The sequence below is a fragment of the Galendromus occidentalis genome, unplaced genomic scaffold (genome assembly GCF_000255335.2).
Source record: "Galendromus occidentalis unplaced genomic scaffold, Mocc_1.1 scf7180000076583, whole genome shotgun sequence".
Classification (NCBI taxonomy): domain Eukaryota; kingdom Metazoa; phylum Arthropoda; class Arachnida; order Mesostigmata; family Phytoseiidae; genus Galendromus; species Galendromus occidentalis.
Genome location: NW_003804572.1, coordinates 1,141,652 through 1,155,006, shown reverse-complemented (window position 1 = coordinate 1,155,006; position 13,355 = coordinate 1,141,652). Strand labels below are relative to the sequence as shown.

Genomic DNA, 13,355 nt, shown 5'->3' with positions numbered 1-13,355 from the left:
CAGACTTCAGGGCTCTGAATAGTTCTCTGATCTTGGCAGATTCTACTTGGGAATTTTGGGGCGAGACCCGATTAGGGGTGTCAATGAATGACTCTTCTTCCGTCGCGAGTTGCAGACGGACTCATGAGGTTTTGCGGAAGTTTTGCCGAGAATCAGCTAAGGAAGAATGCTGGTATCCCGTCCACCTCATGCTATACAATGATCAGTGATCAGTCTGCTATTCCGCAGATCGACTGGTTAATGATTAGCTGGCGGATTGCTGGAATCTTTTCACTGACGCCCCGTCCATGGTTTCCCCCGACCCATATCTTCTGGCCGTCTTCTGTTAGGGCTTCCTGGGAGCCTGAGGCATTGGGGACAGAAGCTCTTCCTGAGAATTTCCATCAAGGAGAATCCTATTTGCAGAGCTCACAGGACCAGTGGACTTTCCCGACTCGCAGAAGGCTTCATGTAAGCTAAGAGGCTAAGACCAGGCTGAGTATCCGCTCTTGCGAGATATTCAAAATCAATGCGCGGAATAGTCTTTCTGCGTGAAGGTAGGGTAGCTTCCCGGAAGCTCACTCCTCGATTCCTGCTCGGCCTAGAGGTTGTGCCTTATTCAGCAGCGGCGGCCGCCCCGGCATCTTCATCGAACCGCCCTCTTGGCGGGAAATCAGAGCATCGCTGCATCTCGAGAAGCTCCGTGGGCAGCACATTTTTCGGCTCGAGCGAAAAACAGCCGAAGGCTAAGGCGGTGGCGCGCACAGCGGAGTTTAGTTTGGGAAGCCGCTCGCAGACTGCTAGCCACCTAGCGGCCGAACAACGCGAGGCAGACGACGACGACCGTCCGGGCAAGTCCATTCGTGCCCTGTGTGGCTGTAACAGCAGATCGTGCGCCGTGGAGTCCTCCGCGGACTGGATTTTCGATATTGAGGATACAGTTTTGAACCTGGACAGCATGGAAGACGTTCCTAATTCACAAGATATCGTCGACCTCATGCTGAATTTCAACGAGGACGTTCAACAAGTAATTTCCGAGCAAGAAATCGAAGCAGATTCCACTGTACCCGCGCCGTCATACTTCCCGACAGAGCTCGTCCAGCGGACGAGTGAAGATCTCATAGAACGGGACCTCCACACGTTCGCTGAGGACTTCCTGCTCGGACCCGCCGTGCAGCAACAGTATCAGGACATAAAGGTGAATGACAAACCCTGTCCGGGTCGGGATGCACTCCTTAGCGTTTGTGTGGTGATGGTCAGCTGATCGACGGCGGTAGCAACCTATACGGGATAACGACTCTCATATCTGATTTGTTTGTCATGCATGTCCTAATAACCAAACGACGGGCTCCATAGTCAAAGCTGTCGCGGGAAAATCACGGAACGGAGTTGCTCCGGGTGCCATCGATCCCGCCAAAGAAATGCGATCGGATTGTGACGTGAGTTGCACGCCAGCCCATCGGGTCACCATCCTTGGACCTTGAATACAGCGTCAGCTCCCAACTGTTTCGTTATTCGATTCGACTCTCTGAATGTTCGCTCCATGTTCGGAGCGAGGAAAGAACTTGACTGAGTGACTGCCGCCCGATCTTCCTCGTTGGAGTAGCAAACATAAGATTTAATGACGTCATGGGATACTTTGGACCCGGATCCCGTCGATTAGTCCTATCTGGTACATATACTGGACGGAAACAGAGTCGCTTTGTCGAGTAGATATCGAATATTGGTGCCGGCGAGAAGAGAGAACCAACACGAGGCTGGAGGAGGCTCGTGGAGGGCGCGCATGATTCCGCTGAGAATGCTGCTCAGGGATCCGTTCGTAAAACATTTTCCGGCGAGTTTGCTCCCGCATGATGCATAGCTCGATTGTTGAAAGTCGAGGGAAACGATTCGGATCTCCTCCACCGAGCACGGAGCGAAGACGTTTTTTCTCTGAACGAGCTCGGAGAGTGATCGGTATGTGAATTTGGCTGTTACCCGTGACTGGTCTGTTCGATCCCGACGGTGCTGCAGGTCCTCGACTGGGCATCCATTGGAGGCTAACGAGCTGAAAGATATTTCTTCCGTTTCAGCCTGTCGTCAACCCACATGAGCTCTTCCTGTCTCAGATCAACTCGACCGTTGTGAATCAGTCCCTCAGAAATGCTCCCGGTGATCTCGGGTTCAAAGTCACCTTCGATCAGCATGACAAAGTCACGAAGAATATGACATGGACATATTCGAACGAAGTGGGGCGACTATACGTTATGTTGAATTCACAATGCCCTTTCAAAATCTCGACAACCTCACCACCCCCAGACAACTCCTATATAGTCTGCATTCCGGCTTACAAAGACGCGGTAAGATAATGACTCGTACATGAAAAGCTGCGGAATTCGGAGACCGCGTAATCTCTGAGACTCGATATTCTCCCCGCTATTCGACTTAATGTGAACTTTGATTTCCCCGCAGGTTTCGCGAAGGGAGAACGTCGTCCGCTGCCCCCACCATTGTCGAAACCAAGACATGAATGGTCTCTCGGGGAAGTTTTGGATGAACAGTACGCATAGCCAATCAATTTATTACGAGGATATCCAGAACAATCGGAGACATTGTTTGATAGTACCTTATGAAAAGCCTCACGCCGGTTGCTCGACCTACACGTACATTCTGGAGTTCATGTGTCGAAACACTTGCGTCGGAGGAGTGAATCGACGGGCGACCGAAGTCGTCTTCCTGCTGCAACACGAAGGCCGGGAACTCGGTCGGTGTGTAGTCGAAGTCAAAGTTTGTGCTTGCCCCGGAAGGGACCGGCGACACGATGAAACCACCTTGGTGAAGCGTCTCTCGATGGAAACGGCCAAGGGAAAAGCTAAACATTCTGGATCGGCAGGACATACTAAGGCGGTGAAGTTGAGCCAGGAGACCAACCTGAATCTCAGCAATGCAGAGGAACACGACACAGCCTCAGAAGAGCAGTGGTATACGATACGAGTGAAGGGAAAATCCAATTTCGAGATCTTGAAGCGCGTGGCGGAAGGGCTCGAGTTGAGATCCGCTCAGAAGCTGAAGAAGAGAAAACTGACGGACAGCCGGAATCAAAATCAGCCGACAGACGTGAAGCGTGAGGTGGACATAGTGTATTCGGATGGTTGAGCTTGTTCAGCATAGGAATAACGCTGGTTGGCTTAGTTATCGAAGTACAAATTTGAAGCACAAGTTTCAACGCTCGACCTTTCTAGTTTGTACGCCGGAACGTGCCTTGGATAGCGAACCCCTGTTGATGTTGAATCCATCTACCTAGATCTCACGGATCTCTTCACCTGGCATGGTTTTGGAAACGCTCATGAGTGGTATTGAATCAAATTCAGCGGCTTGGCTGTCGCGCCGGGCGGATTCGGTCACAAACTCGTAGGATGCCTTATTGTTTTCTCGAAAATATCGAAACTCTTCCGACAGGAACGTTTGATCCCCGCATTATATTTTTCTGACGGGATCCGGAAATTGTGAACCTCAATCTTGGGACCGAGGAAGAAGTGCCTAAGTTGTATGGCTCTTTGCCTGGCATTCCTGGAGAGCTCGGAGCTCTGTCTTCGTGGAAGATGGTGGCGTGTCCATCAAACGAAGCAAATGTTAAGCGGTGATAGGTACTGGAATCTCGGAGGCTTTCATGATCACTCGCCCCAATGAGGAGGTTCCCTCAGCCGCGGATATTATAGAGTGTAATCAACTTCGAAGTTGCGAAATTGTGTCTCGGTGTCGATCGAGCTCGACTCCTCCTCACCAGACCCTTTTACTCGGGGAATTCATAGCCAGAGGCTGACTTTTTGGTGTCTTCCCTCAGTACACAGGATGCTGTTCCTATATTGATCGAAATCGTGACGCGAACTCACGCACAGGACTATATATTTTCTCCTCCTGGTGAGCGCTCTACAGTTTCTCCCGATCGGATGGTGCCGCATTCGCAACTGACTACTAGGGGTATACCTACGGGGATGCAAATTTGATGGGGATGATTTGGAAGGCGTAATCGTGGTAGATCTTCTATACTTGAAGTTCGAGAGGAAAACTTAATCATCGATCAGATTCGAGCTTTTTGAATCAAAATGAATTTTCGAATGTACCAAATTGAGATCCGGTCTCAGAGGTAACAGTAATAAATTCTTGATTGTACTAGATTAAAATTTGGATCGGAAAAGAAGGGTATTTGATCGAAACTCTAAGTTTGCGCTCTTGGAATGCTGCGTGTTCTACTCTCCCTGAACGGAGGCGCGAAATGCTTCGAGAGAAGAATCCATCATCATTGCAAGAACCGCTCCACAGATTCGCTCAGGCTGAATGGAATCCGGCGTAAACCCGCTCGTGTACTCTGATTGCGCTTATTTTCTTACCTTCTTCTTCTGAAACTCCCGAGGAACCAGTCAACGGGCCCCATCGATCTCCGAGTATTTCTCCTTCCCTCCAAATAATTACGGCAAGCCATCAGGAAATTCGTCTCTTGAGCAGTTAAGGCTATCGTGAAGCTTCCCCGAGAGCAATCAATAAGATTCACGGGTAAGATGTTTATTCTCCGGAAATTCGCATAGGGAGCATCGAGCTTCTATGCGGGCGACTTTACAGAGCACACGTATTTACAATTGTGATACAGCACTTCCCAGGTCTAAAATTGGAAGCTCTTCTGGGTTTGGATATCGTCAAGAACTTCACGTAGGTCCTCGTCTTCAAAGCGGCCCTCGAGGGACGGGATCAGAGCTTTCGCTTCCTCTGGAGTTTCGGGGCAGAGGTTCGCGAGCTGAGCCAGCTCGAATTTGTGGAGTTTCTTCTGCTGCAGCAAATTGCGGACCTCGCCGATCGTTTCGCGATTCTTGAATCTGAGAAGGAGGTAGTCGAGGGCGAATGAGTTGGGTTGGCCATCGCGGAGTATGTCAACTACCGAGGGAATACTATGAATCGCTACCGGTCGTCCTATTCTCGTACATCCCGGGAAACTCACTTGGAGAATCTAGTGCAGTAGCCATGTGTTTTTGTGAAGAACTCCGACAGTTCTTGTTCCTCCTCAGCCGATTCGTTTTGCTTACTCCGGTGCTCTAGAAGCATGTGGACCTGGGAGAAGATGACACTCAGTTCCTCCGCAGAAGTATGACGAGGGCTCGCATCGACGATCAAACTCCGTGCAATGACAATTCGGTGCCGGCGCAGATAATTACCTCCGAGATGAGTAGCGTCTCCGCGTTCTCGAAGTCTTTGGGGAAACTCAGCTCGCACGCGTCCTCCTCCACGGCTTCCAGGACAACCGCCGCCGAAGCCGGAAACTTTGCCATACTTCAGGACCACTGTCACGGTGAAGCGCTGAATACGATTCTGGGGTTCGCCGAAACAACTCCAGGCCACAAGTTAGTTTTCAAGATGGCTGCTTATTGACATTTTTGAGCGAGAGCAGACAGTGGGGACGAGCGCGCGATTCGAAAGCTGACAGAACGCGAAGCTGCCGCAGAATTAGACCTGTCTCCTCATGGTCGAGACTGAGGAGAATTTGAGAGCGATCAGGAACGGACGCTCGTAGCTCAGGTACCGATCTGGCATGGAAAGTTGACCCTGGTGGCCCTGCCTCCTTCCGACCCACGAACTTCAGAAATCATCTTTCCCTTCTGATGAACGACAACCACGCAGCCAAATGGCGGCAAATGGCTCCTGAAGAGACATCGCGACTCGCGAACGGAAAGTGACCTCGACGAATCCGATTCGGCCAGAGACTGCTGCGTTCTGGCGTTGAGTGTTCATCACGAGAAGCGAATAATTACGCTCATTCTACGGTTGAGGAGATCAAGAATCCTTTTTTTCTCTTTCGAATGCTGCGCATGAAGTGTTGAGGGTGGTTAGGAGTCGGTCAAGCGGCCGCAAGTAGATCCCCGAAAATCGTTCTTACTCCGCGGGAAGGCGATCGGGCGAGTTTCTTGAATACTTTTGGAGCTCTGATCGGAGTCCAGGATTGTTCCGTTTAATTCCGGGATTTGGTTGTTAAGCCTCTAATAGTGCCGAACATATCTTCAGAGGAGAGAGTCTAATGGCGCGGTTTAGTGTTCCCCGTCAACAAAACGATCGCTGAACCCCGCCAAAGGATTCGATCGATGCCCATGGATCACAGCTGTGCCTGAGCATCTGAGTGACCATCTAGAGCTGTGGCTTTCCGTCTCCCCAGATGGAGCCCCAGCCGGCTTGGGAAGCAGCGAAGGAGAATATTCAGCCTCTGAGACGAGGACGGAACATCGCATCCCTCACGGAAGCTCTGCAGAACCCCGAAATTTTAGAAGAGAAGAAAAGGTTTGAGAAATATCCAGCAACATCCATTTCTTGAGCTCCAGAAAACGCTGGGGTGCGCAATACATGTCAATGGACATTAATTGTTGTCTGAGCTGTGAGCTCCGTAGTCTTCACGAGATTACATTCACTCCGGAAAAATCGAGCAGCCGATCTAGGTTATGTGAATCGCATTCCTCATGCGGAAAAAATCCCGGGGTAGTTCAGAAGTTCGTAGGTTACGCCTCCATCAGAATAGCGGAATCCCGAATCGGGGAATGGCGGGAAAAATGTCTCCGCAGCCCTGATGTGTTTCGGAGATGGTTCTGCCGATGACCGGAAACTCCATTCTTCGGGGACGGAACTTCCCCTGTTAGAGATCTCAAGGAGCAGTGAAGACGTCGGAATCCCTTCATTCAAATAAATACATTCGAACGATATATCCGCCCAGAATAGAGTGGTGGAACTTGGGACAAATGAGCTGAATTCGAGCTCTGATTTTTTTCAGAGAGTTCGAGGAAGACCTCCGAGCATACGACGGTGAAGATCCCCTCCATGTTTGGGACAGGTGAGTTTTCCACCGTGACCGACATATATCTGAAGAGCCGGGGACCGATACATACTGCTCTGGTGCTCGAGCTGTTCACGGAATGCGACTCCATTCCCAGCTACCTGACGTGGCTCGAAGAGCATTATCCGTCTGGCCTTCACGGGCTACATCTACCTCAGCTGCTTGAAAATTGCATATCGACTTTTATCCCTGACCGGAAATATGACAACGATCCGCGATACGTGCGCGTATGGCTCAAATTCGTGAGTCCGAATTGATGCTTTCCATAAGGAGCTACTATAGTAATGATCAAGGTCTTGCTTGTGTCGCGAGAGCCTCTGGTGGAGATCAGCGTACCGACTCTCGCAGGCAGGTCTACAACCATACCCAGAAGAAGTTTATAAGTGCATGTCTGCACGCGGAGTTGGGGTACGATCGAGCGCTTTCTACATCGAGTGGGCAGAATATCACGAGCTCTCTGGAGAATCGAGAAGAGCTCAAGAGATTCTTGAGAAGGGGATCGCGATGCTGGCTGAGCCGCATGATCAGTTGAAGACAGCCCTAAAGTAAGTAGGTTTATAGTCCCTTCAAGGGCACGGATGCGGCGAATCATTGTCTTGATGAGCGGAAGGAAATATGACGTGGTTTCATCCAATGGTTTTCCCAGACAGCTGATACTGCGCATCGCCCAGGGATCAACGCGGAACTTCGAAGCTGAATCAGAGGACGCTCCGCAGGATTCGCGGAACGCTCTCTCAAAGCTCCGACCTACGGGAAGCATCGAAGCTCCGAATGTGCGAGTCGGTAGCAATCGACTTGCCCTCCAACCTGGAGCTGTCCAGGTGAGTTCCGCGAGTGAAAATTTCCTTTCCGAGGCGATCATCTGGAGAGAAGCGCCGTTGCTGTGACATAAATGTGAACCTGACTTCTCCTCCGACGCAATCTAGGGGCTGGCTTCGAAATCCGGGCTCAAGAATAGCAAAATGGCGATTTATATCGACGAGAACGCCAGCAGTGGGCTGTTCAGCGGAATGGGCAGTCTCGCCGGAAGCAGCTCAACCGCACATAGTATCGCATCGAATAAAGAGAACACCAAGCGTGCGGAGAAGATGGCACGACAAAAAATCCCGCAGCGCTTGGCAGCCAGCGAGGGTCCAACCTTCGACGTAGTACAGGACGCCGAAAGCGAATCCCGCAACCAGAACAAGTAAATTATCCCATTTAAGTCTCCGTCTACAGTCGAAACTGCTTCAGGATCACGATTGTTCCGAGAACGTCCCACGGGAATTGATTCGTCTCTTCCAGGAGCTCGACGACGATTGTCGGCGTGCTTTCAACTCGCAAAGACAGTTCCACGCATATGTCCCTCTCGAATGTTCTTGAGGGGCCTAATATCAACGAGAAGCGGATGTACGATTTCCTCAAGGTCTACGGAGGAACCTGCGAGTTCCAGTTCGAGGAAATCCGATTCGCCAAGTACAAGCGGAAGATGGCGGCTAGCGGAGATGCCACCCACACTACCCATACGTAATCCTCACCCTCGTTCCCTGCTCGATAAAAGGAAAGAGTATCCGCATCCGGAATCGGGACCATAATGACGGCGGCGCGGCGGCTTTACTTTTATAGTACATCTTATCCAAATGGAATTTTCATCCGACACGTGAAAAACAAATTATTATCCCAAAGTATGATTGACGATAGAAAAAACTCCAGAATGTCCCCTTCTCAGATTTGAGGATGATTATGATGAGGGTTTTATTCCTTACGCCAAACATGGTCAAGTTTACAAGAGGCAAGATGATCGATTGAACTGTATAATAAAGAATCTTCGACGCCTGCTCGAACCGCTAACGAAATCAGATCGTTCGATTAGGACTGTTCTATGGCGACGGATGCCTGTTTCCGCGCTTTATTCTTCTGCAGGTGCTCCATTATCGTCTTCGAGATGGATTCGTGTGCCGACCGCACCAATTGTTGCAAAGCGTCCGCGTAGAAAATCAATCTCTGACCCGTGCGTTGTTCCTGAATTTTGTGGAGCTTCACTATCGTGTCTTCGACGAGAGCGTTCAAGCTTCGATGTGCGCTGCTATCTTCTTGAGTCACGACAAGGACCGGTGCGTCTTGGTGTTCTTCAATTTGTGTGATTTCAGCGACCTCATAGGCCTCCTCCATGGCTGTTTCATCGAGCGTTTGCATCTCTTCGTCGCCAACCTGCTCGTGGACTATGTGCAACTCGTTAACCTCGCCCGGCTCGTGAATCTCTTCGGTTTCCTCCATCACCTCCGTCTCGTTGATGTCCTTGATCTCCACGACTTCACCGTGGTCGTCGTCGTCGTCGATGACTTGCAGCCGCCCGGATATACCTCCGTCGATTTCTTTGACTCTGTAGTTTATCGCGTGATTGCAGTGGGTCAGGGAGCCTGCACAACGGATGGTGTCGTCCGTCCTGAAGAAAATCTTCAAGTAGGCCGTGCAAAAAGTCCCAATCTTGATGCTGTTCTTCATGTCCCTGGTGCCTTTTCGGTCAACTTTCTGACCCTCTCTGTTGCAGCGGAACAGCACGAAAGGTTCCTCAGACGCGGTCCGACCTTTACGACGAGAGGTCGCTTTTATGAAGAAGTGTCCCTTACTGCGGAGACCGACTCTGTATTGATCGAACTCCGAGAAAGTCTTGAAGTACAATTCCACCCAATCGACCTAAAAAGGATAAACAAGAAGTCCTTAGCGAAGCTTTCGGACCGGCGGAAGGTTTCGTTTCCTGTCCAATCGAACGCATATCCCCGAATCTATCGAATACTTAGGGGGTAGAAAAGGTGGGTGATCCTCACCGCTATATCATGGGTTGTTTCGAGATGCTTCAGCAGCTCGTTGCGACTTTTGCACACTTCCATGCATCCTGCGGAGCTCATGACGCATTGAAATTGGGTACAGCGCCATTGACCAGCTTTGACAATGTTCTGGAGTTCATCCTGGACATCGAAGTGTAAACGCCGAATATGATCGTTTAGGCTGACGACGCTGCTGTAAGTCTTCGCGCAACCCGGACATTCGATCTGCTTCCTTTTCATGGGGACTCTCGGGGGTATCTAAGGGGACAGATTTCCATTAGTTGTCGTCGTTCCGCGAGAGTGGTAGGAGTCGTGCCGGCTCCGTGACGTCTCCAGTTTTCTCCATGGTCTGAAATCTCGACCGTCGCTCCTCGACGGATTCGAAAGATAGAGATGGGGTGGCTCGCTAGTCTTTCAGTTCTTTCAGACTTTCGGCGAGCTGACCTCCGAGAACCTAGAGGATCATAGGTTCCCAGTTGGGCCTAGAGCTCAGGTGTCTTGAATCTGTTCTGTTTTATATGCGGTATAGGACTCCAGGAGTCGATTTCGCTTCGGGTTCCCACCAGTGCTCGTGTTGTGTGTGGTATTTCCACAGCTTCTGACAAAGGCTGGGTGTTCAGACACGCCGAGCAATCGAGCTCGAACGTGGATATGGGAGACATTGTTTTGGCCGCCGGGAGAGTATAGTTAGACACAACATGGTACAAATAGAGTTGCTTTGAAAGCTCCACAGACAACGAGCCCACTCACCTCGGACTCGGTTTGACTCGTTGAAGGTCGCTCAGAATCCACAACAACTAGATGCTGCGCCATTTTCGCAAAAACGAACGGCTGAGAGAAGATCGGCTCTACATTCAGCATCAAAGATCACAAGCAGCACAACCGACTCTCGTTGTTTACACACAATCAATCCTCCGAATGGATGCATTGGCGCCACAGACAATCACTCGCGGCGTTTCTCGTGTTCACCCCATCGCATACGATTCTAGCTAATTAATGATGCCGGAGGCTGTTCGTCGGATTCCGTCGGCATTCAGGGGTTGGAGAGGGTTCCGAAGTAGGAAAACCGATCATTGAGGACGACCCCTGGCATGTGCGTCATTTGGGAGCGCACAGCTTGCACCAGGAATATTTGAGAACAATTCGACAGTTTGGAAGTATTTTCAATGTGACCGAGCCTCATGCCTCCGGATCGAAACATACGTCCTCTCGTTCCCATTCTCTGAATTACATCGAGCGTGAATTTGTTCAATCACTTTTCGCACGGTCATTTCCCGGCAGTCGATCCTGAGTCTGTTGGAGGCCATTTTCTCGAGGGTGCTTGAACGAATCGCTGTGAATGAATCCGCGAATGATCCACATTGGAACATAGCTATATTTATTCGTAATAACCTCAATTATACACTCGGTATCGATAATCCCCCAAATCGCGGACGGCGAGAGCTATCCAATTATTCCCACCTCTAAGAGCTTCGAGCGCGAGAATTCACACGCTCATGACGGTTCTCCGAGACCTCTTCGCTTGGAAATCGTCACCCACAATCTGACTGACGGCTTCGCCTAGACTCCGGTAGAATTTCCGAAGACGATCGGCGTAAACGACCAGGGGCTCCGTCTGACATTCCTCGTGGATGGTCCTGAGCTCCTCGACTCCTTCGTGAACCAAGGTGTCCAACTTCTGATGGCCTCCGCAGTCCGCATCCTCAGTAGCGATTATAACTTGGTTTTCATCTTCGCAACGGACAACACGCGTGGTCGAGCCGGGCTCTTCGATAACTTTAACGATCTCCTGAACCACAGTGCCGTCCACGTGATGAACCTCGACGATGCGCTCTTCGGACTCCGGGGCTCGCATTGTGTGCTCGGGCCACACACCATTCACCTCGTGATTGACGTGCGTCGTGCTGCCGTAGGCGCGGACACCCTCTCCCTCATAATAGATTTTACAGTGAGCTGTGCAAAACGTTCCGATCTTGATTGTCTGAGCCCGATTGCTCTGCCGCGGTCGGTTTTTCCTCTCATCCTTATTGCCTTCCCGATTGCATCTGTACACGGCCCAGCCAGTGTTCTGTCTGTAACGCGACGTGGCCTTGATGAACATCGTGCCGAAATTCCGCAGCTCGCGTCGGAAATTCTCGAACTCCTCCCGCGTCGGGAAACTGTGATCGATCCACTCAACCTGCGAAGAGAGGACAATCGATTAGAAATGCTCTCTGGAGGTCCAGTTTCCGCAAAATCTTCGCGGAAGAGCACAAATCTCGACCCGGGTCACGTTCGCGCCCGAGCGAAGGACACGGTGTTGGCGATACTCACAACTACGCCGTGGTCGTTCTGCATGTGTTCCAACAATTCCTTTCGACCCTTGCACACAACCGTGCAGTTGATGTCGACGGTGCACGGGAACTGCATGCACCGCCATTGTGTTTGCTTGATGAGCGGTATCAGATCGCTCTCTTCTTTCGGGTGTTTCTTATTTATATGGAGTTTGAGCGCGTATAAGGTGCTGAGAACACTTCCGCACGAAGGGCATTGCCTGTCGTACTTGTACTTGCTCGAAGACGACGGCGTTGGGCCCTCGCACTCGTCATTAGCTGCCTCGTCCTCCTCTGCTTCTTCAGCATTGGTCACGTTCGCTGACCCGTCTTCGGAGACCACGAAGGCTACTTCGCTGGAAACGCAAAAACGTCAGATATTGGAATCCTCTTCTCCCGTAACATGAACTGGACGAGACTTGAGGGGGCTGAGGAACTAGCGAGAGCTCCAAAGAAAAGATGTCCCGGTCTCCGAGTCGTCGACTCGCTCAGTTCAAATCCGCCAGCTCCCGCCTTATAGCTCACGCCAATGGGAGGGACGAGGGATATGGGCTCCGGCGTATTCCGTGGCAGAAATCAGTGACATCGGGGCGGCTCGGCGGTTCCCGAGAATGTGTCATCGATAGGATCGGGCGCTCTGGATGGGGTTGCGATTACGAAGGACGAATGGCGCGGAACTATAAATTGGGAAGAGAGAGATCGAGGTTTCTCCGTAGATCGAGGTCACCATGACCGCATGTGCCGGGAAATCTCCTCCAATCATCCGTGACACCAATGCTCTTTCCTTTCATGTCATTTGCCAATATCAATAGAATATTCAGAGCAATCGAATTGTCCCTCCTCGGTCAGTACTCATGGGTCCCAGTATCAGCGAATCCTTCAATGCTCCCAGCGGATGGGACATGTTGGACTATTCGTTTCTTCCATAGGAAATTGCCGAGCCGAGTCAAAGGAATCTGACTGTCCACGCCCACCCAGGCTCCTGCTACGGAGCATGTTAAAATACTTCCGAGAGAGACAGTCGGATATCGATTTCGGAAGCGCCTGCGTAACTTTTCGCGTCGTCGCTGTACCAGATACAGCAACACCCCAAACACGACTCAGTCGACACAGACACTCACACACCTACCAAGGAGGTGTCAGAATTTACTCAAAACTTCCTTCCGTACGCATCTCGACACGTTCAACATCGCAACTCACCTGTTACCGTGTTCAGACATCGCGAACTTCTCCACAGAGTCGCTCGAGCTTCTCGAATCGTGATGGAAATCGGGGCTGTTGTTGCTACAGTGGCTTCTCGGCTTGAACGGATGAACGCATTCTGCTCACACCGCGCCAAAAAGCGAAGCCTGCGAGCTCCTCGAAAGGAGGCCGGATTACGCACTCGGGCGCCTACGGGGGATTTCTGAT

The 13,355-nt window shown here is 51.0% G+C and overlaps 5 protein-coding genes across 5 annotated transcripts; 2 read left to right on the top strand and 3 right to left on the bottom strand.

The window, feature by feature from the left end:
* Nucleotides 1-833: 833 nt before the first annotated feature.
* p53 (transcription factor p53) lies at nucleotides 834-4,159 on the top strand. The gene is made up of 3 exons (XM_003739784.2): nucleotides 834-1,177; nucleotides 2,052-2,318; nucleotides 2,431-4,159. Exons 1-3 carry the CDS (start codon nucleotides 938-940, stop codon nucleotides 3,112-3,114), a joined length of 1,191 nt encoding a protein of 396 aa, XP_003739832.1. The 5' UTR covers nucleotides 834-937; the 3' UTR covers nucleotides 3,115-4,159.
* Nucleotides 4,160-4,618: 459 nt separating this feature from the next.
* On the bottom strand, nucleotides 4,619-5,369 carry Polr2D (RNA polymerase II subunit D). The gene is made up of 3 exons (XM_003739704.2): nucleotides 5,166-5,369; nucleotides 4,952-5,061; nucleotides 4,619-4,829 (listed from the first exon to the last, which is right to left on the bottom strand). Exons 1-3 carry the CDS (start codon nucleotides 5,277-5,279, stop codon nucleotides 4,619-4,621), a joined length of 435 nt encoding a protein of 144 aa, XP_003739752.1. The 5' UTR covers nucleotides 5,280-5,369.
* A 788-nt stretch (nucleotides 5,370-6,157) lies between these two features.
* On the top strand, nucleotides 6,158-8,648 carry LOC100907645 (mitotic checkpoint serine/threonine-protein kinase BUB1 beta). Its single transcript, XM_003739783.2, has 7 exons — nucleotides 6,158-6,279; nucleotides 6,764-6,823; nucleotides 6,924-7,068; nucleotides 7,175-7,371; nucleotides 7,473-7,647; nucleotides 7,753-8,012; nucleotides 8,111-8,648. The coding sequence occupies exons 1-7, from the start codon at nucleotides 6,158-6,160 to the stop codon at nucleotides 8,334-8,336; spliced, it is 1,185 nt and encodes a 394-aa protein (XP_003739831.1). The 3' UTR covers nucleotides 8,337-8,648.
* Nucleotides 8,649-8,674: 26 nt separating this feature from the next.
* LOC100907497 (uncharacterized) lies at nucleotides 8,675-10,227 on the bottom strand. The gene is made up of 3 exons (XM_029113382.1): nucleotides 10,197-10,227; nucleotides 9,634-9,891; nucleotides 8,675-9,502 (listed from the first exon to the last, which is right to left on the bottom strand). The coding sequence occupies exons 2-3, from the start codon at nucleotides 9,871-9,873 to the stop codon at nucleotides 8,675-8,677; spliced, it is 1,068 nt and encodes a 355-aa protein (XP_028969215.1). The 5' UTR covers nucleotides 9,874-9,891; nucleotides 10,197-10,227.
* An 892-nt stretch (nucleotides 10,228-11,119) lies between these two features.
* Nucleotides 11,120-13,165, bottom strand: LOC100907355 (uncharacterized). Its single transcript, XM_003739781.2, has 3 exons — nucleotides 13,146-13,165; nucleotides 11,947-12,301; nucleotides 11,120-11,812 (listed from the first exon to the last, which is right to left on the bottom strand). Exons 1-3 carry the CDS (start codon nucleotides 13,163-13,165, stop codon nucleotides 11,120-11,122), a joined length of 1,068 nt encoding a protein of 355 aa, XP_003739829.2.
* Nucleotides 13,166-13,355: the final 190 nt, after the last annotated feature.

Bases quoted from the DNA above. Each gene is read 5' to 3' on its own strand.
- p53 (XM_003739784.2), top strand. From the start codon at position 938: ATGGAAGACGTTCCTAATTCACAAGATATCGTCGACCTCATGCTGAAT. The intron at 1,178-2,051 runs GTGAATGACAAA...CTTCCGTTTCAG, and splicing joins AACAGTATCAGGACATAAAG to CCTGTCGTCAACCCACATGA. The intron at 2,319-2,430 runs GTAAGATAATGA...ATTTCCCCGCAG, and splicing joins TTCCGGCTTACAAAGACGCG to GTTTCGCGAAGGGAGAACGT.
- Polr2D (XM_003739704.2), bottom strand. From the start codon at position 5,279: ATGGCAAAGTTTCCGGCTTCGGCGGCGGTTGTCCTGGAAGCCGTGGAG. The intron at 5,062-5,165 runs GTAATTATCTGC...ATCTTCTCCCAG, and splicing joins AGACGCTACTCATCTCGGAG to GTCCACATGCTTCTAGAGCA. The intron at 4,830-4,951 runs GTGAGTTTCCCG...CCTCCTTCTCAG, and splicing joins TACTGCACTAGATTCTCCAA to ATTCAAGAATCGCGAAACGA.
- LOC100907645 (XM_003739783.2), top strand. From the start codon at position 6,158: ATGGAGCCCCAGCCGGCTTGGGAAGCAGCGAAGGAGAATATTCAGCCT. The intron at 7,069-7,174 runs GTGAGTCCGAAT...CGACTCTCGCAG, and splicing joins TGCGCGTATGGCTCAAATTC to GCAGGTCTACAACCATACCC. The intron at 7,372-7,472 runs GTAAGTAGGTTT...TGGTTTTCCCAG, and splicing joins CAGTTGAAGACAGCCCTAAA to ACAGCTGATACTGCGCATCG.
- LOC100907497 (XM_029113382.1), bottom strand. From the start codon at position 9,873: ATGAAAAGGAAGCAGATCGAATGTCCGGGTTGCGCGAAGACTTACAGC. The intron at 9,503-9,633 runs GTGAGGATCACC...TATCCTTTTTAG, and splicing joins AAACAACCCATGATATAGCG to GTCGATTGGGTGGAATTGTA.
- LOC100907355 (XM_003739781.2), bottom strand. From the start codon at position 13,165: ATGTCTGAACACGGTAACAG. The intron at 12,302-13,145 runs GTGAGTTGCGAT...TTGCGTTTCCAG, and splicing joins ATGTCTGAACACGGTAACAG to CGAAGTAGCCTTCGTGGTCT. The intron at 11,813-11,946 runs GTGAGTATCGCC...CTCTCTTCGCAG, and splicing joins AGAACGACCACGGCGTAGTT to GTTGAGTGGATCGATCACAG.